This window comes from Tyto alba, unplaced genomic scaffold (assembly GCF_018691265.1).
Source record: "Tyto alba isolate M040663 unplaced genomic scaffold, T.alba_DEE_v4.0 Super-Scaffold_9, whole genome shotgun sequence".
Classification (NCBI taxonomy): Eukaryota; Metazoa; Chordata; class Aves; order Strigiformes; family Tytonidae; genus Tyto; species Tyto alba.
The window spans coordinates 16,664,176-16,683,293 of NW_024881330.1; the positions used below are offsets into that span (position 1 = coordinate 16,664,176).

Below are 19,118 nucleotides of genomic sequence, written 5' to 3' on the forward strand. Positions count from 1 at the left end.
AAAATTAGGTAGGGTTTTTTTTGCCTCGACTGCGTCTAGTGGAAGGATGTTTCATAGCCTCACTGCTTTGTCAGTTAAAACCCTTCCTTCTCATTTTCAGCCCAGAGTTAATCATGGCTAGTCTATTTGTTCTTATGCCAACAAGATCCTAAGCTTTTCCCTCCTTAATATTTACCTGCTACTAGCAATTGTGTTGCTAGTCTATATAAGCTGCGTCTCACATGTTCATATAGAGTCTCATCTTCCATATCTTCATTAATTTTAGTTAAAATTAATCTTTCTTGAACATTTAGAATAGTTTTCTTAACGCAGTGTCATCTGTGACATTATTACTTACCTGTTTCTGCTGAAGTTCTTGCCTGGGACATAAGGCCTTTTGAAGCATGATTTAGATAGGTTTATAATTGTGGTCAACTACTATGTTTTTTTTCTTTATTTTTTTCCTTCTTATATCATTTATAGTTAATAAGGTGCCGGGGATTGTTATTTTGCAGAGGATACACTCTTCCTTACTAATTTTCATTACAACTTGTAATACAATTTTCAATAGTTTTCTGTGTGGTATCTCAGTACTCCTCTAGATTGAACATACCACAAAATTTTGTCATCACCCAGTTTCCTTAGTACTTTCTGTATAAACTCAAATGAGTATTTATCTTGTTAGATCATCCCTGATGCAGCTGTTTGAAATGACACTTTAGACCCTGATGGACTAGGTCAAATGGAAAGAAGTGATTTGAGACTAAAGTAGTAGAGTTTCAGTTTCTGCCTTGTCATTTGGCCTCAAGACTAGGCTCACTTCTTGATGAGTGTTACAAAAACAGTATAAACATAGCTGTGATATGGCTGCTTTGGAGTGGGAGAGGTTAGCGTATGATGCTGCTTTTCTGAGGACACAAAGGAAATTAAGAGACACTTCCCAGTCCTTGGTTAGCTGTCTAACCATAGGACTGCTGCCCCTCCTCTCTCTTAATCATCTACTATTTTATTTAAGGAAAAAAAAAAAAAAAAGAGTGAAATAGTAATGAAAAAATATCTTTAAAAATCAGAGCAGAAAGCATCTCTTTAATATCGCTGAAATATGGAGTGTTTGTAGGAAGCATAAGCCAGCAACGGGTAGTTGCTGTATCTCTCTTGCAGGCCAGGCACCGCAATCCTGATCTGCTGGATGGCGCACACTGTACTTTGTCTGTTCGCTTGGGTTTCTACTGATGGAGTCCAAAGTGTGTAGGAGAATGATGCCAAACCAGATTTTCTGACGTGTAGTCAGGATGTTGCCAGGGTGTGCATTTGGAGCTGGGAGCTGCAGAAGTGTATCCCACAGTTTAGATGTACCCATGATCTGATGTTGGATTTTTCTCATGTAGCAAAGCAAGCAAATGCCAGGCTGTCTGCTTCAGAAATACTGTGTTGCCACAGTATCTTACACTGATAGACTGTTGTTGATTAATCTTTTGAGTATTCTTTGGGAGTACATTTTCTATCTGCATTTTAATAATTTTCTCACTTTAACCTTTGTATATTTATAATTACAGGAAGCAGTGCAGCTGACAGTGAAAAGAAATCCCTGCCTAGTGCTTTCTTGTGGGTTCACTGTTTCCAGCTTGCACAGCATGGCTGTGGCCGTGTGTGCTTGTACAATGGTCTTCCTTTTGCTCATCTTGATGCCTAAACCATTGGCATTTCCTCACTTTGTGAATCTCAGTTGCAGTGTTCACATGCCAGCTCCAGCACAGCTTAAGGCATATTTCCTTTTTGCCCGGTTCAAGGACCAAATTGATTTGTGATGCTGTGAATTCAGGGCAAAATGTAGAGATTTGCAGAAAGTGATTAGCAGCTGATTACTGATATAAAGGACATGGGTTAACTCAAAGGGCCTTGCATGTATAGTTAAATGTGTGTAGTTGCCACATGAACAAAGGTCCTAGACTTTGTACACTCTTGCTGTATCTAAAATAAAGGGTGGTATATTTTCTGTTTTCTCAGAGCTTTTATAGTGAATGTGAGCAAAATCAACAGGTACAGTAATGTTCCTATTGTTTCTATTCCCCACATCTGTCTTTAAAGAAAAGAAAAAAAAAGAAAAAAGATGTTTCTTTAGATCCAAACAAGTCTTAACTCTCTCTACCTGTGATGAGTGAACCACTGGCTGTGCAGCGTGTAATCTTTATTCTACTACTGCTGTTTCTCAAAGTTTTATATGACTTCTGTTGCTGATTTTAATATTTTCAGAAAGTTGCTGAAGTCCAGTCTCTCTATAATGAATCCTCTTCCCTCCCACCCCAAATGTTATGTCTCATTCTTCTGTATTTCCAGTGGTTTACAGTCATGATTTAAATTGAAATGTAATGAGACATTAGGCATCGATATGTCAAGCTGTTAGAAAGATGCAAGAGAGATGGTTATTTTCAGTAATTTTAGAATCTAATCAAGTGTGTGTATGTTCCCCAGATTACAGCCTACTGTTGAATTGCACAGCTACCCTCTAGCCCAGATGCCAGTAGCATTCTAGGTAGACAAAGTTCAGTTTGGGCTAAAGGAGCTGCATTTTTTTTTTTTGTCTGGGATCTGCAACCTCCAGACCCACACTGCTTCCCGCATTTGAGCTTGGGAAGGGAGAACTGGCAGAACGTGGCCGGTGCCGCAGCATGGGTGGACCCGCAGCACCGCCGGTGCCATCCATGGTGTGGGAGCGCGTTGCTCCGCTCGCTAACAGTGCTACCACCTCCGTGCCTAACCTCTAATTATCCCTGATGCTGTGAGCGTGATACGGACTTATTTGTGGGGTTGAAGTGAGACAAGCATGCCATCTTGTGAGCAGGCAAAATGGGAGCAATGTGTAGGTTCTGCTGTGTGCGGATGAAGACCAAGTGTTATGAGCATAACTGTTGGGTGTTTTTGTTTCAGACTCAAAGGAGATCCAGAGCTATAACAACTTGGTGTGTAATGGGATGGGAAAGCAAATCGACGTTTTAAATCTGGGAGTTGTAAAGAGTAATTCTTTTTCTACTAATGGGCTAAGGCCTATCAAGACGCTGTGGGATTCCATGACATAAAAGGTTATTTTTTTAAAAAAGGAAGACTTGAATCTGTGTTTGGTTTGAACAGTAGATTCTCATGCTGGAGAAGACCCAAGTGCCAGCTACCTCACAAATACATGACTTCTGTTTATTGCAGTCTCTGTTCTTAATGTCATGTATGCATATACACACTCATCTTGTTATCTGTATACAAATGGCTATACGAATGTCTTATGACATGAAGATTTTTATCTGTGTGATCTAAGGCTGTTCTCATTACTCACAAGAATAGAAGCCATGGACAAGTTATGAAGATCATTTCTAATTCCACTCAGGTCTTCAATACATACTGCTTAACAAAAGAATTGTTTAAGAGATGCTTAAATTTAATTGGCTCTGATTTCGTCTCTGTCTTCTTGTAAAGCAAGGCATCTTTGCAGCTTAAATCCAGTTGTGCCAGATTTCAGAGGATAAGAAATTTATAGCTAATTCTAATCCCTAAAAAAGGCTATATCTATTGTGAAACATTCTCTACAGAATTATCAGAGTTTTTGGGTCCTGTATCAGTTAATCAAGTAATTTTAGAAGCTGGATTCTCTCCTGACTGCTAATGGTACAAAGATCACTTTCGCAGCCTTATGTCTTGTGGTTTATCAGATCAAACTGTTAAAGGAGTAATTATTTACTCTTGACTAGTCCCATTTTGGGAAGAATCTGCACGCTGATGTGTGGATGAAACATTTATCTCTTGAGTTGTTTGAAATAACAATTGTGGATGTTCCGAAGCTATTCCTAGATTGGAAAATTAGAAGCAGCCCTAGCTCAGATTGATTGGCATGGAGAGAGCAAACAGCAACAGATTATTGATTGGGCAGCAGCTAGCTGAGCAGGATGACAGGAGCTATACTCAGCCAACTGGCTTACAGTTGGCAGTCCTTTTATTCAGTTGTGGTTATCTTGCCCCATCTGTGTTGGACTCTCAGCTTCTCCACCTAATTGGCTGTGTTAATTTGTAGCCTGCACCTTCAGATCTCAGGTACATCCCAAATTCCTTTGCACAAGTTGCAACACTACTTCAAAGAAGGTGCTGTTGTAGCCTCTGCAAATAATTTTGGGACTTTTTTTAGACTCCAAGATGCCAGTGAACCCAGAAGTTGCTTTAATAAGTTGCTTGCTTTGTAAGTGAAAACACGTCAAAAGCTTTCAATTTTTGTGGGATATATCCCAGTGCAACAAATCAGCCCTACATCATTGCTGGATATTTCTTAAAACTGGTGAGGTACTGCATTGGGAATTGAGGTGGCAAGAAGGCAGCTCTGAGGAGGAAATCAGGAGCAATGCGGTAAGGCTTGCTTGCGTATAGGGGATTTTTGAGAATGGAAGAATTAGCATAATTTGTGGTTATACCTTTATGTAACTTTTTTTAAGAGAAGTTCTAGATAATTTTTTTTTAGGAGAATATTTAGATGTATTATTAATGGAAAAGAGATACAGTTACTGTAGAACTCATTTCAAAATGTATCTTCAGTGGGAAAAACAACTGTCCTCTTCTGTTTGCTCTCTGCAGACTGAGGATTTCTACCCAACGCCTATTGGTATTTTTAGTGCCTGTCTATATGTTGCAGCATGCAGATTCTGCAACCTGTGTTGTCCTTGCATTTGTGGAAATTACATATTTAGCTCTCAAAAAAAAAATCAATTTTTAAATCTTTTTTGTATGTGTTTTACGATTCTGGCAGATTGCCAAGGTTTAAATTAAATTTCCGATGTCTGTATGGTCGAGGCTAATGTGAGGGCTTTTGGCACTACCCCTTCATGCAATAAAGAATCAAAGCCAGTAGAGTAAGAAATCTTCTATCAAAAGCTGAAAGCTAAATTCATAAAATCACTTATGCAGGCATTAAGAGATTTTTTTCCCATGGAAAGTTTATGTGGGAGTTGGGCAAAAACTGGTTCAAGAACAGCATTATTTGCACTGTATATATTCATTCAGCAGTCAACAGGCTGATGCTGCTACCCCTTGCCAGTTTTAAAGGAAGCCCAGTGCTTGCTACACGAAGCTGCTGCAAAGCCACATCATCAGAGTCTTGAGGAGTCTCCTTATTCTGAGTTCTCCTTCCCCATTTCCAACCAGAATTGAAATGGGTAAAACAGAAATCATATTCCTCAGTGAATGCGTGCATTCGATTCTTATGGCTATCTGAAATATGCTTCTCTGTTTTAAAGCAGTTTCATAACATCATTACGGTGGAGGCATTGTAAGAGTAGCTTTCTCATCAGCATTTCACTTCATTCCTCAGCTTAAAAAGAAACATAAATAAAAGATAAAAAGGGCAAATAATAGACAAACCACTCACAGTGAATCCATTTGCATTCACTTTGGTCTTTTTATTTTCCTTCTTCATTTTACTTTGTTTTGTTTTAAGAAAGTGGCTCAGTGTTTCTGAATCTGCATGAGGACCATATGATATGTGCTGCAACAGAGAGTCCTTCCTAGTTAATAGGGATGATTCCAAAAGCAAGGTAATTCACCACTGCTTTGGCTGGAGCTAATATTGGGCTCCAACGTCAGTTCTCTGATTTCTGACAAATGGCCAAGATTTCTTGAATAGGCACAGCTTTCTGTTTTGTGTAGGGAACACACAATCCACTCTTTTGTTGTGGTTGCCACTGCTGTTGTTTCTCCCCCATTCACAATGGAGAGTGAGGTTATTTGTGCTGAGTGGAAAACCAGTGCCAAAATTCTGACTTGCTTATATTTAATGTGATGTTAATTTTTCTGATAGCCATAAAAGGTATAAGAGATTTTTGTAATACAGTTCCCCCGTGTCCTGACCTCCAAGTTAGGAGGGCATATTAGTGATGAAAGTTTTATCTGTCACAGGCATATCAAGATGGGAGTTTACTGGATGATTCAACCCAAATGTATAGAAACTGTTTATATAGAGATTGCCAAACATTTTCCATTGCTTTTCTTTTTATCTAAATTCTTGAATATATTACTAAATAAAATAGTCTGTGTTTGGAATGTATGGCTGTGGGATATATGGAAACTCACAGCATGTGGGGGGAAGAGTTAGAATAGGGAAATATAATAGTTTTGTAAACTTTACGTGAGTATAGGTACATCATATATAGACTCAAGATTCAATTTGCTGATCAAAGCATCCAAATAACTTTGGATTTAATAATGTCAGCAATGAGTGCTAATATATGGAAATTGAAAAGCATGGAGCAACAATAGCTAGCCACGCTTACCAGTATTACCCTGCAGCATGTAGATTTACATTTTTTTGTTTTGTTTTGAAATCACAGTTTGGAAAATGGGTGTTCTTTTTCCTTTCTCCCATACTTCTGAATGTGGGTTCTCCTGAGCAAGCTTAGACAAGATTCAAGCTAAACAATAGGGCAACTTCAGAACCTTTGAAGGCTCAGTTTGGATAGGTACCCAAAGCCAAAGTCTGCTTTGATGTACATGGGCTCAACTTCTGTTGCCCTTGGTTGCCCTCTCTTACCTATGTAACTTGTGTCTGGAAACTGTTGCCAATTTTGTTCTTAAATAAAAGAAGAAAAAAAAAAAAAAAAAAAGAGAGAGAGAAAGGACATTTTTGCAAACTCACGTTCATCTTGGTTCTAGTCTGGCTGGAAAAGTACTACAAGAATGCCCTCTCCGGCGATGATTTAATACTGCTGCTTCAGGTCCAGGCTGTAGTCTTCTGCCTCCTTCCCACTTTTTAGTTTTGATCCAGCTGAAATTTTAAACCCGTTTCAAATGTTTGTTTTTTTTGTTTTGTTTTGGTTTTGCTTCTACTTGGAAACAAAATTATTTGAACTCTTCTGGAATGCTAGCCAAAACCATCCTCTTTCTCCCCTTCATCTGTTCCACTTCTCCCAAATAATTTTTGATTTTGTCTGAAGCAAGGGAACTTTGATGCCTTTATGCCTTTCTCTTGTATCGCAGGCCTCCCCAGCAGAAAGGAACAGCACATCTCAACCCAGCCTTGCTTCTCTCAAAGTCAGTGGGGCTTTTGCCATTAGCTTGGAGGGAAATAGGACCAGTCCATTGTATTCTTAGTGCAAAAGAACAAATGAGTCACTACTTGTATCCATACCTGATTGCTCTTGCCTAGGAGCCAGAAGGTCACCTTAATTCCTCACCCTTCATCTCAAGGTAGCACTGTGCTTGTCTCTGCCAATACACTCAACTCAAATTCAGTTCTGAGTCATTTGCAAACCATAAACTCCCATTGTCTTCAAAGGACATTTGGATTACAAAGAACATCGAGTTTAGTCAGGTTGAAAAGAAATTGAAACATACAAGATTGCCACACCTACTAGAAGAGTTTGGAAAGACAGTTGTTGTTTACCCTAAAGACTAAATGAATAGGGGGGCTTGTTATAGATGGGCCAACAGCCTAGAGAGTCTTCTATTCTCAGTAGTACAAGATTGCGGGGAAACTACTCCATTGACAAGAAGCAGTTCGTAATTAGATTGTAAAGTGAGAGCTACAAGGTATCACTCATACCAGGATTGTCATAATGTTCAGATACATATTGGATACTTTTCCTGGAAGTGGGGATATGCAGACTTACTTAACAACAAATTGCAGAACCTGAGAGATATTAAGGTCTATAAACCCTCTTGTTCCTCCGAAAGTAAGCCACTGTCTAAGTGTTGAGGATTAAGAGCCATTTATTTTTCACAGAAGTAGGTGATTCTGTATCTGTCCAAAAGCAGTTGAACCTTCTTTGAAGGATGTGGTATTGGCAGCTCTCCAGGGCCAGAACACCAGACTAAATGGACCTCTGGTCTGGTCTAATAGGGAATGTTCTACAGTCCCATAAAGTGTAACGACAGCAAATTAATAGAATAACCAGAAGATTCAGTGAGCATGGCAGGGCTCCTATAGGAGGTGTCAATCCTGGCAGAAGTCAGTTATTTTATTGCAGTAAGCAAATCAGGCTGGATTCTCTCTGTGGTGCAGTAAGAAAAGATTGGGGAGCATGCAAAGCAACATCAATACATAAAAATTAAACTACTTTTAATACACAAGGCTGAGTTTAGATAAATGCAGATCAGAGAAGCAAAGGTACAGTATTCTCTGAAAGTGTGGCCTTTTAATGCTGTTTTGGAGACTAATTTACATACAAATAAAATGTCAGCTTATCCCATAACTGTCATGATAAATTGGAGCATTTAGACTTTTGCATGAGGTGCTCTTTCTGTACCTTATTAAATTACAGGATCTTGGCCTTTCGCCAAGTGCTAGGGTGACGCTCTCTCTACTGAAATACATACAGGAGAGGGATATACGCCTGGACATTGAAAGAAACCAGGTTAAGTCACTAGGTAAGAGCCCTGCCTTCACGTCATTTTGAACACCTTGATTTTTGCATCTCTCCACAGATAATTTTATTTATCTGTAAAATAGCAGTGATATTAATTTTCCTGTTTTGCAAGCTTTGTTGAGATTTAACAGATTGTCATGTTTACAGAGTATTTTTAGATGCTTGATTGGAAGCCAGTGCAAAGCAAATCTTTACCTTCTTGGGCTCCTCTATCCTAGATGGATGGCAGTGGAGGTCTGGTAGGTGCAAGTTCTCTGCAGCAGGCCAGTAAGAAATGCAGAGCAGCAAACTGCCATGCTGAGGCACCCTTAAATAAAAGCAGTTTTAGAATTCTTCATGTTGATTGCAATATGCTGTAATATTCTACCCTGTGTCACGTCTTTAGACAGATCACCTTTAGACTTGAGTTTCTCCTGAAAATGTCCGCATGATTACCCTGGTAGGGAGCTTAAAATGAAATAAGTGCCTGGAAGTAGGCTCAAACAATCTATTTTGAAATGCCACTCCTAAACTCTCTGAAATGACCAGATGTCTGTTTTATATCCATAGAAAAGATTAGATTTATTCCAGTGTCTAGATGACTACTAATAAGTGCTGTGCTCTGAAGCATATGGTAATAGAAAAAATCGTTTTGAATTAATTTGATGTGAATTAATAAGAGATTTATTTGATGAGAGTTGTTTGAAGGTGATGACACTTTGTAGCTGAACAGGATTTAAGATGTCGAACAGCTCACCTTTAGAGATTTGGGAACCATCAATGTTTGGAAAGTAAACTTATATGGGAAGGAGCAAGCTTGAACAGACCGCAACTTTTTTTCACTTGTCTCTTTGTTGTAAACCCTGTGGAAAAAAATTTTCAAAAAGCTCTTGGCAAATTGGTGTTCAGGGACCAAACTGGAGTCTGAAAATGCCGAAGAGGAAGAGAGGAGGTGTAAAACAAATGTTTTGCTATAATACTGCTCTATTAGTATGACATACAAGGCGTGATTTTAATCTTGTATATCCTAGATTGATGAAGCTATCATAATTTCAGTGGAGCATGCAGAGTGTAGAATAAAGCAGATACATTTTGATCAAATACAGTGTCTGACCCTGCCAAATTTTGCCAATATGAGGAAGCATGTTCTACACTACGCAATCTCAGGCAGGACAGAGTGGCCAGGCAATTTTAGGGTTTGTAGAAAAACACGTATGGCTTAAACAGTCCTTTGGCATTAGTTTGTCACTTGCTTTGGGCTGTGATGTCCTCTGTCTTGTATGACGTATTTGAAGACACTGGTGCTGAAGGCGAAGGAGGTGGTCTTGTTGAAGAGGGAGTTGCTTGTCATTAAGCTTATTCTGCCCTCCAATGGTTTAGGGCCTGATTCTTGAATTCCTTACACAAAAGGGGTTGTTATTCTCTTCCCTTCTCAGTAAAGAAAGGTTAGCACCACATATTGGCTGCTTTCAGACAAGCTTGCTCTGAGAACCACAGGCAAAGCTGGGAGAGAAGCATCATGTGTGACTGCCTTTAGCTCTGTGTCCCAGCCGGAGATGGTGGGGATGTGAAGCTGTACGTGTCTCTTTTCTGTCATTTCACTGTTCAAGTATCCACGAGAGCAATTGGATGGATGGGTGCTTTAGCCAGTCCTGTACCATGGTGTCTGAATCTGGAGGTGGTTTGCATCTCATGTCATCTGATTTTCAGTGAAGGCAGCAATTTAATCTGTAGTTGCCAGTGTATTTACAGATGATGATGATGATTATTATTTTTTTTTTTTTTTAAGTGCTTAAATTAGAAAACATATAGGTCTTTCAACTGTGGGCTGTCCTGATTAGCTTGTTAACTTTCTGGTTGTGCTCGGCGCAGGTCTGGGCCAGCCTGGCGGGACGGGCTGCGGCAGAGGGCTGCGTGAGGGGTGGCTCCCTGGGGACAGAGCCCACCACGAAGATGGTTTCCCAGAAATTTACTCTCAAGAGAGGAGCCTTCTGGCTTCAGAGCTCGTGTGTCTTACAGCTGCTCGATTGTTATATGGAGAACGGGGAGAAGGCTGCAGATCGGTTAGGACTTTATGTGCTTGATAGAAGCTGACACTTTGAACACTTAAGGGTTTTTTATGTAAAGCACAGCAGACAGTCTTTGTAGCCTATTTATGTGTAATAAGCTGGGGTTTGTTTTGTGCCTTGTTTTTGGTGTTTTTTTTTTTTTTTTTTTTTTTTTTTTTCCGTGAAAGAAAAAAAAAAAAAAGGGGGAGAAATTAAAACCACAGCAGTATTTTCCCATGCGGCTATAGTGAGTATCCTGTGATCTCACATGATCGGCTGTCCTGGTGGGGTGGAGTGTGGGAAGGTGTCAAAATATGTCTCTCAATTTTTTTTTTTTTTTTTTCTTAAAAGGGAAAGCCAGATGAGTGCCAAAAGCCCTGTTCTCTTCTCTAGCCCTGCAGTAACAAACTACATGAGTGTATGTTATTAAGATGATAAGATTAAATTTCTAGCTACTAACGTGCTATCACAACAGCAAAGGGGGAAAAAAAGATTTTGAAAAAATTATGAAAATTAGTCTGACGGTCTCCTTTTAATAATAAGATCACTCCCAACCCCAACAGACAGTGTAGGCTGGAATTCCACAGGGCTTTTTTGTGGTCCTAATGATTTTAATAATACTTTGTGCTATGTAGCACCTTTCATTAGAGGATCACAAAGTGCTTTACAGACACTAATTAATTAAGCCTCACAACACTCCTGTGAGATAGGTAAGTATTAGACATATATTAAGCTGAGACACTGAGAGTTAATGATTTTTTGCTGCATTATTCTGGCAAAATGATTGATGTTTAAACGCCGTATGTACTTTATATGTCTGTGTGTGGGTGTGTAATATATATGAGTGTAAAAGTATTAATTTTACTACCCTTTAACAAAGAGGTCCTACTTGAGCCTGTTGAATATAAATGAGTATTTTCATTTAACTTTTTGTTGCTGCAGAATATTGACTGATAACATCACAGTTTTCATAGACCCTTGACTCAGTTTGCTCTTGTCTGCTTGTGCATCTACCTGTACAAAGATTAGACAGTGGCATCTCACAAAATTCAGGCATCTTTTTAAATGTATTATTCTGTTAAAAAGAGCATATGACTAAGATCTGACCTAAACTTGCAGCACAAGCACAGGGCAACAACCATACTGTTGCAATAGGCTTTGATGACAAATCACCACGTTCAATAAAAGTAATGAGCAGCAACAATGACCCATTTCGGGAGCTGATGATCAGCAGGTGATCAGCCATTATCTTCACCACACATAAGAAACTTTTGATTATCAGAATTTGCTTTTCTTTTTATTTTTTTTTTTTTTAAAGGAGTAGTCACTATGGTAGTTCATTACCCTGAATTACAAACTGATTTTAGCAGAAGTTTCCACTTTTTGCTTCCAGGAATAAACTGATGTGTGTGATTGCTGAACAGAAAAAGTCTGTATCTTGCATATGCATGAATTGTATAGAGTAGCCTTGACTGGTTTTGAGGGAAACTATATATAGCTATTAGTATTATTTCCACTTTAAAATAGCTGAGAGTGATCATATCAGGTAAAAAAAACCCCGCATGGTTTACAAATAATTTCAGCATAATGAAAATAAGGTACTAAACCCTGGCTTATGCTGCCCAAAGGCAAGTTCTGCAACCTGGGCCTTATCCAGGGTTCCCTCTGCTCGAGAAGTATTTTCACTCACATCAGGCTTAGTAATTCTTTCATTTTGGGAAGATCACCATTTCCAGTGATGAAAAGGTAGTTCAGTCCCAGTGCCTGTTCATCACTTGGCCTCTTTACTAAAGCCCAACAAACATGCTTATTATTACAATGGCATTTTTGAGATTTGGGAAGTTGTCCATTAACAACGAAAGTAACACCACTAAATTTGTTTCAAGTGGGACATGAGGCAGACAGCAGTTGATAACTTCCAACTGCTGATGGCCGAGCCTGGATGTGAACCAGTTATTTGCATTCCATTATCTATCCCATTAGCCCAGTCCCATTATGATGCACATTACCTGTTAATACATGTGAATTTTTAAGGCACGTTTATTTTCTACAGCATTTACCCAGCTCATTTTCAACACTTACTTTAAACTTGTTTTAAACTTGTTTTTTGGTAAACATCACCTCTGAGATAATTTTTGTCTCTGTGTGTGTGTTTATGTGTATGTGTGCAGGAGCATGTGTGTCTGAGAAGGCAGCTATGGGATTTCTCATGCGTGATGGAAGTAGAGAATAGCAGCCACTATTTGTATAGTGCCCACTGACAGATGCATATGAATGTACAATAGGCATAATGATGTTTTTAAGTAAAAACCATACTTTGAATGCATAATTTAGGAAGGAAAACCTTTTTTTGTTTTGTTTTGCAGATATACAGATCAGCTCTCAAAATGTCTTCTGTGTCTTCCGTGCATCTTCTAAGACAATTGCATTAGCCCGCCTGCTAGTTGACTAATAGAGTTAATAATTGTAAAAAGCACTCTAAAGCCACATGCCTTATGAAGTCAATGCTGGGTATGATTTTACAAGTATGTGATCCATTTTTTCAAGTGAAATTGTTAACTGAAAACGTTCTTGGCACACAATAAAACATTGTGCAATCTGTTATTTGTCTTAGAGATAATAATTTCAGAGTGGCTATATTCTTTCTGTATCTAACTTATGACTTGCTAGGGGATGGTTTTTTCGATTTAGGAGTGTTGCAGATGTAGTTTTATTTACATAATATGTCTCTGAAGAATGATAGCGGTGGAATTTCAGTGACAAAAAAAAAAAAAACAACCTGTGTCTTTTCTTACCGTCCCCTTGAGTGGATATCAAGCAAATAAATGACAGATGATTTTTCAAAAGCTAAAAGAAAAGAGGAGAAAATGCTTTAAAATTCAACTTAAGAAAGTTTTTATGTATAAATCAATGTTATCTTCCTTCCTTTCTTTCTCCAAGTGTAGAATACTGCATGAAAAAGTTCCATTAGGCAGATATGTTGTTTTTTTCCCCCTCCATTAACACACAAACTCACAGCTATGTCAGGAAAATTTGAACCAAAGTATCTAGATCTGGAGTACTGTCTGGTTAGCCTGTATACAGTTCAGATTTTTCTTTTCTTTGCTTTATAGGGATTTTTTTTCTGTCCTTTTCTCTGACTCTTCTGTCACTTGCCATGAAGATAGCAAATCTCTAAACTTTCCTTATCTGCCAAAAATATCTGTAACAAAAACATTCTAAACCACTGCATTTAGTCTTGTTTAATTTTGACTGAGGTAACAGTCACGATGTTTACGTCCTTGATTTCTGATTTTTCTTCACTGCATAGTCAGGACTCCTTTCTCTGTCGTCTGCCATGAATTGCATTGAAACAGAAGTTATTTTAAAAATGGTTTGGGACGTGTAACCAGGAGAAAAATACAGACTTAGCTGAACACCTACCAGAGATGCTCACAAGTATTTTTAGTATGTGTTAACCAAGAGCATTCATGAAGTCCCACAGAGAAGCAGTACTACTAAAAGGCTGAGGACTATCTTTATACCTTGAATTATATATGTGCACATGTTGTTTTAGTAGGCTGAGTCTGTATTGTAATAGTTCTCTTACCACAACAGGAAATCTTTCTTTTCTCCTAGTACTGAGTGACTTCATGGTCCAGAAGTTATCAGGGGAAAAAAAAAAAAAAAGTAAAATTCAGTGCCTACATATCCTAGTAGGTGTGGTTGACATTAAAGAGAAGACACTTGGTTCCCAAGCATGTGTGTCTTCTACAGTAAGGAATCACAGTAGGCATTCAAGAAACCTATTAAGACCACACAGAGTGTCAAAATTTCTGTAACATGAGCTGGCATTCTTTGTGAAAGCTGTCTCACTGTAGCCCGTGCTGCCTGTGGATCAGCTCAACCACAAAGACAACAGAGCCAGCCCAAGACACAAGTTGAACACTTCCCCTAAGAAGTTGTCTGTTTTTATCAACATAGCATACAGTGCCCTTTCATGTGGAGCAGATGTAAATAAGAGGATGTACAGACGCCTGTTCTTTTATTTTTAACCTCTGTCCCCAGCCGTACTTCTCAAAGTACCGTTTTGAGAAGGTCATCCGTGGCTTTTAAAGGTCTGCACCATTTGGAGCACATCAGTGCTGCTCCCAGAATCACCAGGTGGTCCTCCCTTCGCAGAGCAGAGATATCTCCAGTGCCTCTGCAGGCACCCGACTGTGGCTGGCCTGGGAATGGGGGCTCAGGCTTGAGTCTGCAGCTCACATCTTGCGTGTGGTACTGCAGGCTGCTGCCACCGGACCACACGCAGTTTGGCAAAGAGAAACCTCCATCGTTGTACACAGCGTTGGCAAAGATAAGAGCATAGAAAAAGTTGTAGCACATCTGTCTTCTGCCCATAGCTAGCATGTGAACACAAATGGATCAAACCAGCTGGTGATGAATATCAAAGCCAGAACCACACAGTGGAGAGTACAGGGAAGTTTCATACATATATTTTCTCTAAGTAGGCTGTGAAAGGTGACGATATGTAGCGGATGAGGAATTTGGCTTAGTACCTGCATAGTCTGATTACTTGTTCTTCCATAATCTCCCCTGTTCAGCTAGCAGCTAACTCATTGGTGGCAGGCTTCTTTCTCTCTGATTCTTGCTGCTGTCCTGTCTCAGCTTTCTTAAACGGATCCTGAAAGTGTACTTGCAGATTTAGCAATAGTGGCTACGTCTGCAAGGAGGACTGAGCAGAGGAAGGTTTGGCTGTTTAGATCCATGTGGATTCCAGGTGTTTTTGGGGTAGATCCTGACTCAGCCACACAGCAATGTCAAATGTCTGGATCCAGGCCTGTAAAATTTTATTGACAACGGGTTTCCTAATAAAGTTAGTTTCTCTTTGTTTGGCAAATAGAACTAATTACATGAATAATGGACTGTGGGGCCAGACTCTAGAATATCCATATAATCCTGTTTGAAGTTTATGGGCAGTAGGAGGGGGAGCTTTTGCTATAGAGAAACTGATACCTGCTTAGAAAAAGACTTTCTCTGAGACCTCAAGTTACTTACTCCCCTAAATCTTGTTTCCTTCCTAATAACTTAAGTTCTCCTGATTACGTCTTTTAGGTGTGTTTTTGCAAAGCTACATTATATGTAGTTGTACAGTGTATGAGCATTAGACTGCAAAAGTTTATTTTTTTCCCTTAAGTTTTTAAAAATTATTTTTAAAGAAGTGTTCATGTAAAATTATTTCTGCCAGACCATTATCTTCCAAAAAAGATAATGACATTTGTAATTCACTCCCTCTTATGGCAGTGTTTTTTGTAGGCATTAAAGTTATCTTTTTAGTTAAGTTCAGTCCTAGTGTGATCATTTTTTTAAAATGTATAATTCCAGTTTTTTGCATAGTCTAGAAACCTTTTTGACAAAAATTTCCTGAAAAGTTGATGTATTCATGTAGTTCAGAATGCTTTAAGAAGTGCCAGGTTTATAATCTGTTTTATATCTTGAATAATTCTATAGGGTTTTTTGCCTTTTTTTTTTTTCTTTTTCTTTCTTTCATTCATTCTTTTTTTCTTTCTTTCTTTCATTTTTTCTTTCTTTCTTTCTTCCTTTCTTTTTTTCTTTCTTTCTTTTTTTTTTTCTGTGGTAGATATGGTCCGGAAAAAGAACCCCCCTCTAAGAAACGTTGCTAGTGAAGGTGAGGTACAGACCCTTGAGTCTACAGGTACTGAAAGTGAAGAGTCTGGAAGGAAAAAAGAATTTTCTGCAGAGCAGATGCAAGAAAACACTGAGCAGGGTGATGCGGCAGAGTTAAACAACAAGGAGGAACTTTGCACGCATGTCCAAGAGCCATCTTCCAGCATTAAAAAGGACTTGAAAAGCTCAGTGCTGAGTGAAAAGGCTGGCTTCAATTATGAAAGCCACAATAAGGGAGGAAATGTTCCATCCTTCCCTCATGATGAGGTGACAGACAGAAATATGCTGGCTTTCTCATCTCCAGCTGTTGGGGGAATCTGTGAGCCCTTGAAGTCTCCTCAAAAATCAGATGCAGATGACACCCAAGATGTGGTCTGTACCCCGCCAGGAGATGCAGCGGAGACAAATGAGGAGCATCAGATGTCGCCAAAAGCTTCAGATGAAACAGTGCAAGTGCAAAGTGGTCAAACTGATGGCCAAGGCTCAAGCCCGGTCCCCATGGCCTCAAAAAACCCACAAGTGCCTTCAGATGGGGGTTTAAGGCTAAACAAATCTAAAGCAGATTTGTTGGTAAATGATAATCCAGATACGGCGCCTCTGTCTCCAGAGCTTCAGGACTTCAAATGCAACATCTGTGGATACGGTTACTATGGGAATGACCCCACAGATCTCATCAAACACTTCCGCAAGTACCACCTAGGACTGCACAACCGCACCAGGCAGGATGCTGAGCTCGACACTAAAATTTTGGCTCTCCACAACATGGTGCAATTCAGCCACTCCAAAGACTTCCAGAAAGTCAACCGCACTGTGCTTTCAGGGGTGCTGCAGGACATCAACTCCCAGAGGCCTGTCTTATTAAATGGGACTTACGATGTGCAGGTTTGTATTTTCCCAGCCTCCCCGCTTCTGCTAAGTGCCTTCTCAACTGCAAACTCAGGTATTTGCAAAGCCTGCCCTACCTACGGGATTAACGTATTTCATATAACCTGCTTGAGCCTTAAGAACTGTTTTGGTCTGGTTTAGCCAGGCTTTCTGCAGGTCTGCTGAGCATCTTGTACAGTAGAGGTGGCTTTTTGACCAGTGATATTTCTGTGTGTGATTTAGTCATTGTGATAATCAATAGCAAAAGATCTTATTCAGCAAACAGGCAAATTGCTGAATTGGTAATCATATCTGAAGGATTTGCTGTCATGGAAAGAAAAGAGCAAATAATAATGAAAAATAACAACCAGATAGACAAAAGACAGCAGCTGGAAATTAAAAATGAAATCCTAAATTATCAGCTGCTGGGAGTCAAGATTTGGCGTATTGATTCTTTATTAAGATAAAATAAATGGCAAGTCTTGGCAACTTTATAATTGTCTAGTGCCAGAAAAACAGGATACACAATGGGTATTTAAAACATTTCAAAAAGTAACAGTAATCCATGCTGTCCTTCATTTTAGTATGCGTGCAAGGAAAGGGCTACTGCCTCAGTCATTTTCTCATCTAGTTGGAGCAGGGAAAAAAATACAGATACTGCTGTAAGAAAAAAAAAAGAAAAAAAAATACCATGAAAGAACAGACTCAAAAGCATTTTCATGGAGTCTCTGTTAGTTTCTTACCAGCTAATATTTAATCAGTTAAAAAAAAATAAATCGATCCTGCTTTAAAAAAAATCCACTCATGGTGAGCTGAGAGATGTGGTAGGATACCTCAGCAACCTATGATATAAAAATTCAGATTTTAAGGAAAAAACACCCCCAAGTAACAAAGTTTGCATACAAAACTAGTTCAAATGCCCATCTGATTTCAAGTGTATGTTTGCATACTTGATGTCCAACCTGGTAGTAATCACCAAACAAAACTCCAGGGTATGTTAAAATAAAAAGGCAGAATGTGGAAAATATTTAATAATGCTTTCAGAGACTGTAGCTATAGGAAAGAAATTTTACAAAACAAGTTAAGAAGGCTAACGTGTAACTTCAAGTAAGAAGCCGAAACCGGAACACAAGTCAGGAACTTGAAGCTTTTTAAGTGATTTAAACTTTTCCTCTTTTTTCAGAAATTTTACAACTTCTTTGTGGAGCAGCAAATCAAACTAACATTGTTACTATGCATAAAAGCCGCAATCTTTGAACTGCTGCCTTATTAAAAGATCACTTCACTGTCTCATGTCAGACACTCTCTCCTGTCAAATTGTGATTAGAAAGCAAATATGTGATTTAGTTAAAAGAAGTTAGAAGTGAATAATGTCAGAATGTGAAATGATGGCTTATAATTAGCACACAGTATGATGTTAATACCTGGATTTCCTGCTATAGTTTCAGTTTGCTGACTCCGGGGACAGCATCTTAGAGCAACTGATCCATGCTGTCAGGAAGACATTCAAACTGGAACAGCTCAGGCATACAGTATAGAGGAATTTGAGTTTCTAAACACACTTTCATTTCCTCCAAACAATTGTTTCGTTAGGTCCTTAGTTATTTATAGGAATGTTTATGCTTGATTAGAATGAGCTGGACACTTTTCCTATGCAGCGCTTTCAGAAATAAAACAGATGTGTAAGCTATCTCAGTTTGAACTGATAGAAGTAGAAATAAAACAGCTGAACCTAGGCTATACTTGTCTACTAAACCCTGGCAGTAAGATACTGCAGGGAAGACAAAAAGCGGTAGGAAAGAGCCCATAGATAATCTACTTAAGATCAGTCTTTTCTCAGATGAAAAACATTTTCCAAAATAGAACAGACAAGCTATACAATGTTGGCAATTTATTTTAAAGAAAAAAAAATTGGATCTGGAAACTTAATTTTTAAGAGTGCTAATTTTCCCTGCCCAATTTGGGAAGAGAAGATTAAATAAGCTTTTGTGGCAAATGCCATACTTCATCACTTACACATGCACCAGATGTTGATCCAGAACATGTCAGAAGATAAGTAAGTGATTAATATTTTTATGCTTTCTCCTCCCCCACTCCCAATAGAGAGCAGCTTTGTGAGATTCATAAGCACAGTAGAAGAACATTTGAAAATCCCTTTTGCACCCACATATGTTTATATTGCTACTATGTC

The 19,118-nt window shown here is 38.9% G+C and overlaps 1 protein-coding gene across 12 annotated transcripts in view; it reads left to right on the top strand.

Moving 5' to 3' along the window:
- The window catches only part of TRPS1 (transcriptional repressor GATA binding 1), a 245,206-nt gene that overhangs the window by 53,234 nt on the left and 172,854 nt on the right, over positions 1-19,118 (top strand). For 9 of the 12 annotated variants that reach the window (XM_032993547.2, XM_032993549.2, XM_042785749.1 and 6 more), the window contains 2 exons: positions 12,763-12,921; positions 16,017-16,945. In XM_032993547.2, coding sequence (XP_032849438.1) covers positions 12,885-12,921; positions 16,017-16,945 — 966 coding nt within the window. In that variant the 5' untranslated portion in view covers positions 12,763-12,884. Of the gene's footprint in view, positions 1-4,174; positions 4,363-12,762; positions 12,922-16,016; positions 16,946-19,118 lie in introns of those variants that run through there. The other 3 variants (XM_032993546.2, XM_042785752.1, XM_042785753.1) reach the window with 3 other exon arrangements.